Raw genomic sequence first — 6,077 nt, 5'->3', positions numbered from 1 at the left:
GTAAATAGAAGAAAATACTTTGAGTATGTCAGTAAATAACACTGCTACACCGCCTTTTACTTATCAGCAATTTTTGCCAAAAAAAGATTATTGACTATTTAAAACCTGTTCCGTAAAGCTCTCCTCGATACGAGGGTCATTATGATTAAAGTGCCATCGAAGAAGAGACAGCGAAGTGTGTGTGTGTGTGGGTGTGTGTGGGTGTGGCAGTGTGTGTGTTTGGGTGGGGGGGGAGGTGTGGGGGGGGGGAGGATTTGATTTGATAAATTTATTACACCCATGGGGCGACAATCATATTTACAGTATGAAGTCTGGCACTATTTACATTAACAACTAAATTGGAGGTCACACAAAAAGCATAAATAAGTTGTAAAACGTTGTCTCAAAACGTTATGAAAAGAACACATATACTACCAAAAGTATCGGTCTACGATGACTACAGTAATCAGCACATACCAAAGTGTGGGTGTTGCATCAAAACAATGTCTAAGTGGTTGCCAGTAAGGAGATATTTACAGGTGTCGGTCATTGACTGTCCCTGGGGCAGCAGATCCCTGACTGAAGGTCACTCAAGGCAATAGTGCTGGAGGTGGTTGGCGTTGGGAAGGCCACACAGCTTGCAGGCGGAGTAGTGAGGAGCGTCCCCAGCCTCACAGACTTGCCACACCGGACAATAGCCCAGACGAAGACGAGCAGTCATTACATTGTGCCTGCGAATCTTCAGTCCATGCCGGCGATACTTGGGAGGTGATTGACGGAAGTGGTCGTAGTGCTGTATGGAAACACTCTGCGTCCGTTCTGAGTCCCTACGTTGGAGTGTAGTGTGATGAGCGGCTTTATGGATCGTCTTTTTGTAACAGCGGAGAGATGGTCTAGGCATTATCAGGAGGAGGTGGTCTGCAGGCATGTCTCGCGATGAGGTTCACAGTGTCATTGGATGCAATACCAACATGCGAAGGAATCCACAGGAACGTAACGATGAGGGAGTTATCAAAAGCAGACACTAACTGCTGTGATATTTGTTGAACTACATCATAGCACGTGGGTTGTGGAGATGAAAGGGCTAGAAGGGCAGGCTGAGAGTCACAGATGACCACACCATTCAGTCTTCGCTGAAGTAAGAGATGAACGGCTTCCAGAATCCCGCGTAACTCACAGTAGGTTGAACTTGATGAGTTGCATAGTCTGTGGCCGACCCAGCCTCCCGTAGGTGGGTCCACATCAGGAGAGTAGACGGCGTACCCCGCGCTGCCATCAGCCTGCAGAGACCCGTCGACATAGAGATGATTTGCAGCAGGAACCATGGAAGACACTTTGCTGATATTTTTTAAGGCCAGTTGTTTTTGCAAGAGTGGTGGGTCACTTTTGGAGGTGGGAGTGTAGAACACACGCGGCAGAGGAATCTTCCTAGGTGGGGGGCCATGATCCACTTCAGCCAACTTATCTTCACCCGGCCGGGGAATTGAACTCCGGTCCTTCTGCTTGTGAGGCTGACGCTCTATCCACTGAGCTTCCGGGCCGTGCGTGTGTGTGTGTGTGGGATCCGTCCTGAGTACCCAACGATGTCGGCTAGAGAGAGGGGAGGTGAGACATGGGGGTGGTTGTAGGCTGGTGCCAGATGGGGAATTTTCCACCAGGTGGTTGGTGAGTGGTCAGTATGTAGGTACTACATCCAGGAGGACGTGGGTCCGCGTCATAAGCTGGGATTTTTCAGTAACCGTCGAGTGGCCTGAAACTACCTACATGTTGTCCTGAAGACCACCTATCAACCCGGACTCTGGATTCCCTCTGTAAAACGTTATCAAAGATGAGCTCCGGGGGGCAGCATGAGCCAAGCAAAATGGCGCCACTATAAATATTTGCCTGCCCCATAATCTGGGGCCGACCATCAGGCATCACCAAGAACGCCCTTCCCAGCCATGAGCAGAACGTAAAAAAACTTTTCATGACATTTCCGGAACAGTAAGCCATCACGTAAACAGAAACGCCGGAACTTGTGAATCAAATAGTGTCGCGGTTCGGAGCGTCAAGCCATTAAGGGATGAACCAGGGTGAGTCGGTTCCGGCTCCGGTGCAGTCAGGAATGGGAATCAAGTGAAAAAGGGGAATCAGTACTATGACCCTGCGTGTCCCTGTAAGCACCATAATCTTACTCGTGAAGTTCAGTAAAGGTTGAACGCGTCGAGATCAACTGCGTGGTGCCTCACTCATCTTTTAACTTTTACCAGAGTGAGATGCGCCGACCACCCGAGAATATTCGCTGTCCAATGAGCCGCGAAACAAGTCGCCTTTCTAAAGAAGTCGACGTTACTTTCGAATCAGTATCAATCTTACAATGCTTTTCCTTTGCTACCGGAAATGAATTTAACCATTTTTAACACTTTGACTGCGTATTTCCTACAAGACCAACAAGCTACAGGAATTGAACCAAGTGGCTGCTACAATTCAATGAATGAACTCATGTGACTTCGGAGGGGATATCCAGCATAGGAGGGGATATCCAGCATACCAATACCACATGGGAAACACTCCACTATCCACCACAGATGCAGAGAAAGACCTGGGAGTAACCGTCAAAATATCCAACAATTTCAAAGGAAATTTAATAAGCAGCATATATTAAGTTAAAGGACAGATTAACTTTGCCTTGGCATTGCAGTGTTATTAGGTCTTTATTAACAATCCCTTCCATGGCAGTATTCTCATGGCGTCCCAGTCAGAAATGCCCCCTAACTATGCTCCACGCCCGTCAGAGACTGACCAATGACAGTTTGTTGGGCAGCAGATCAGGTTAGTGCTGCAGTATACAGGAGAATACTTTTAAAGCTTTCTTGATTCATTTGGGAAAGGATCTACTGTACCGTATATTGCGTGACCCATGCAAGTTCCTCAGCCCCCATAGTTACCAAACCTCCTAAGTTAAAAATATCTATGGAAAATTGTCAGTCTCAGCGATTCAAACTAACTGATGATCCTTGTTTTTTCTTTATCGTGACCATGGAGTACAGGAGGAACTTTATTTACACAATGATAAGCTGGTTATTGACAAACTTATTATCTACTATTCCCAATGAGCAACGCAGACAGCGGCCTTCCGGTCGGAGCAAGAGTCTTGGAGGAGGAAGAGGCCGCCTGTGGAAGCCTCCATCGAGAGGCAGTCCTGGCCGGACGTGGAGTCCCCGGACCTGGTGAGGAAGACAGTGTTATCGAGAGAGCGGCGGGGAAGGCGGCGATGGAAGAGTGGCTATGAATGGCAGAGCCGAAACTCACCTGGTGATGGAGCCGCGGATTTCATAGGGCGCGGTGGAGGAAAGGTCCCTGGTCCAGACGGATGGGATTTGGTCTGGAAGTAAAGGTTTGCCAGTGAAAACTACACACCTTAATATTTAAAGAACCAATAAGGTCTGTTCACCCTTGAGCATATAAAGCTTTAATAATAAAGTAAAGGCCTATCAATGAGCCATGAAAAGTATAGGCCTATCAATGAGCCATGAACGAGGGGAACATGCACGGTAAAGGAAACTCACGCTGGAGGAGCAGCTCGAGGAAGAAGTCGAAATCAGTAGAGCTATCGACGCGGTAAAGGTCAAAGCTGCCGTGCCGGTTCACGACGGTCACCTCGCGGAGGCCGCGGCAGTAGTCCCTGGCACCGTACTGGGTGAAACCGTGGCCGGGCAGGTTGCACCAGGAGAAGTGGTAGATTCGGCCCTGGTAGATGGTGTGGACCTAGGGACGGGAGCGACGGTCAGCGGAGGGAAGCATCGTCGGAAGTGTATTAGTGCAACATGAAAGTCCAGAGGGGGAGGGGGGGGGGGGGGGATTGACTCACCAGGGAGTCAGTGGCCGGACAGGCGGAAGACACCTGCGGCTGGACACTCTGGATCACCGCCGCCTGCTGTGAGAACCGGACAGGCGGAAGACACCTGCGGCTGGACACTCTGGATCACCGCCGCCTGCTGTGAGAACGAGGGGAGCATCTGGAACATGGGGCGTGGCTGGGGCTGCACAAACACCTGCTGTGTATCGGGCTGCACAAACACCGGTGGCTGAGGCTGCTGCTGGACGAAGACCTGCCGGGGCCGCTCCTGTACAAACAGCTGTTGTGGCTCAGGCTGTCGGGACGCGAAGAACTGCTGACTCTGTCCTGACCCAACGACCACGTCGTCAGCCAGGGGCGTCCCGTCATAACTAAATTGACTCTGGCCGCCCGCCGCCGCCACCATCACTGCCGCCAACAAGATGACGCACCACATCTACAACGGACAAAAAAACTGTAACAGGGTAGATGCAACAGTAGACACGGCAAAATCATTAAACAATTAACTGCACAAAAATCCTACCACCCTGACCACCCCCATCACCCACCCCGTCCGTGTGTTCAAGTCTAAGGCTCCAGATACTCAGACCCTGCCCCGCCCCGCGCCGCTGCTCCTCGCCTCGGCCGCTGCCGCCGTGGGCACGAGCAGCGGGTCGTGTGGTGGTCCGTTCACTTCAGCCGGATCCCCGCACGACCTGACTCCTGGCCGGGTCAGTGAAGAAGCTGCTGATTGGCTGTTGCCTGGTGAGGTGTTTCCGTCCCCCCCCAACCCAACAGCCTCATGTAAGCTTAGAAACCATTAACATCTCATAGTCATGTATCACGGCAACCACTTGAAACTAATTTATCTCGTATATCTCTTTCGTAAAGTTCTCCTGAATACGATGGCTATTTGAGATAAAGGGTGATCGAAGTTAATACGGTGTGTGTGTGTGTGTGTGTGTGTGTGTGTGTGTGTGTGTGTGTGTGTGTGTGCTGAGTAAACAACGATGTTGGCGGAGAGGGGAAATGGGCTGACGGGTAGAGGCACTGGTGCCAGATGGGGAATATATTGCACCAATCTTGTCATGAGATTTCCGCAATCGGAAGTCATCACGTGAACAGACGCGCCGGAACTTGTGAATCAGGTGGTGTTGCGGCTCGGAGCGTCAAGCCACAAAGGGATGAACCAGGAAGGAAGGAAGGGTGGTCAAGTGAAGGAAGAGACTCAGTATCATGACCCTGCGTGTCCCTGTAAGTACCAATAATTTTACTCGTGATATTCAGCAAAGGTTGAGCGCGTCACCGCCCGAGATCAGGTGCGTGGTGCCTCAGACTCGTCTGCCGGACCTGGTTGGCAGTTGTAACCATCCTCGTTACTCTAAACCCCGGAGCCACGCACACTGGCAAGGCACAAGGTGTTGCTCGTTGAGACACTTGACCCAAGTCGGTCTCGTTCTGGCCCGGATTCAGAAAGCCGTTACCAAGATGTAAGTCTGAGATACATCCTTTTTTAGAATTCAATGAAATGCTTTATAAATAATGTTTTCCAATCCGGAGATAAGATTATATGAGTCAATAAAGCAAAATCCTTCCATAAAAGTGAGATGCTACAGCGGAGATGTTGGAACATGCTATATCTCTCGCAGAGTTCACTGTCGGATCCGTCAGTCCGTCCACAGCCACGCCCACCCCGCCATGGAGGTCATCGACGCGTTACTGAATGATCGTGCTTTGAAAAGGGAAAGGTGATTGAGGAGGAACTTAACCGTTACAGTTTCCTTGTCAAGAGCTCATCCAGCTGATAGAGGAGCTGGAGCCTTTACTGCAGAGGAGGACGAGAAGGGTGCACGCCATCCCCTCCCACACACAGGTTTTGGTGGCCCTCAGAACACTTGCCAGCGGCTCTTTCCAGCATGTAATTGGAGAAACTGCTGGAAGGTTATTATCATAAGTAATTCATAACAATAAAACCCCATATTTCTCCTTGGTCACAACTCCCGACTCCTTGAATAAGTTTGCATAAGTAGTTTCCTTTCCACCCTTCATATTGAAATTGGGCGTTCTTTATCTGAAACTAACCTAGAAGGCACAGAATTTAAGTATTTTTAATTTAATCGATCCCTTATCCTGACTAGGAAAGTGAGAGACTCGGTACATACCTCAGTATGCGGCCCTACAGTAACATTTGCATAATTATTAATTCCAGCATGATTTTATACTCAAATCAGTCATGACTCAGAAGAGGAACCAAAGCACACATAGAACATTTGCCATATTT

The 6,077-nt window shown here is 49.6% G+C and overlaps 1 protein-coding gene and 1 long non-coding RNA gene across 2 annotated transcripts; one reads left to right on the top strand and one right to left on the bottom strand.

Annotated features, from left to right (window-relative positions):
- Positions 1 to 2,969: 2,969 nt before the first annotated feature.
- Positions 2,970 to 4,253, bottom strand: LOC127000819 (uncharacterized). The gene is made up of 5 exons (XM_050864882.1): positions 3,924 to 4,253; positions 3,830 to 3,862; positions 3,528 to 3,726; positions 3,271 to 3,343; positions 2,970 to 3,185 (listed from the first exon to the last, which is right to left on the bottom strand). The coding sequence occupies exons 1-5, from the start codon at positions 4,251 to 4,253 to the stop codon at positions 3,062 to 3,064; spliced, it is 759 nt and encodes a 252-aa protein (XP_050720839.1). The 3' UTR covers positions 2,970 to 3,061.
- Positions 4,254 to 4,490: 237 nt separating this feature from the next.
- On the top strand, positions 4,491 to 5,793 carry LOC127000823 (uncharacterized). Its single transcript, XR_007754539.1, has 3 exons — positions 4,491 to 4,600; positions 5,084 to 5,286; positions 5,446 to 5,793. It is a non-coding gene; the product is annotated as an uncharacterized LOC127000823 (long non-coding RNA).
- The last annotated feature ends 284 nt before the right edge of the window (positions 5,794 to 6,077 follow it).

The sequence above is a fragment of the Eriocheir sinensis genome, chromosome 19 (assembly GCF_024679095.1).
Source record: "Eriocheir sinensis breed Jianghai 21 chromosome 19, ASM2467909v1, whole genome shotgun sequence".
In the NCBI taxonomy this organism is placed as follows: Eukaryota; Metazoa; Arthropoda; class Malacostraca; order Decapoda; family Varunidae; genus Eriocheir; species Eriocheir sinensis.
This window is presented reverse-complemented; position numbering and strand designations above follow the sequence as displayed.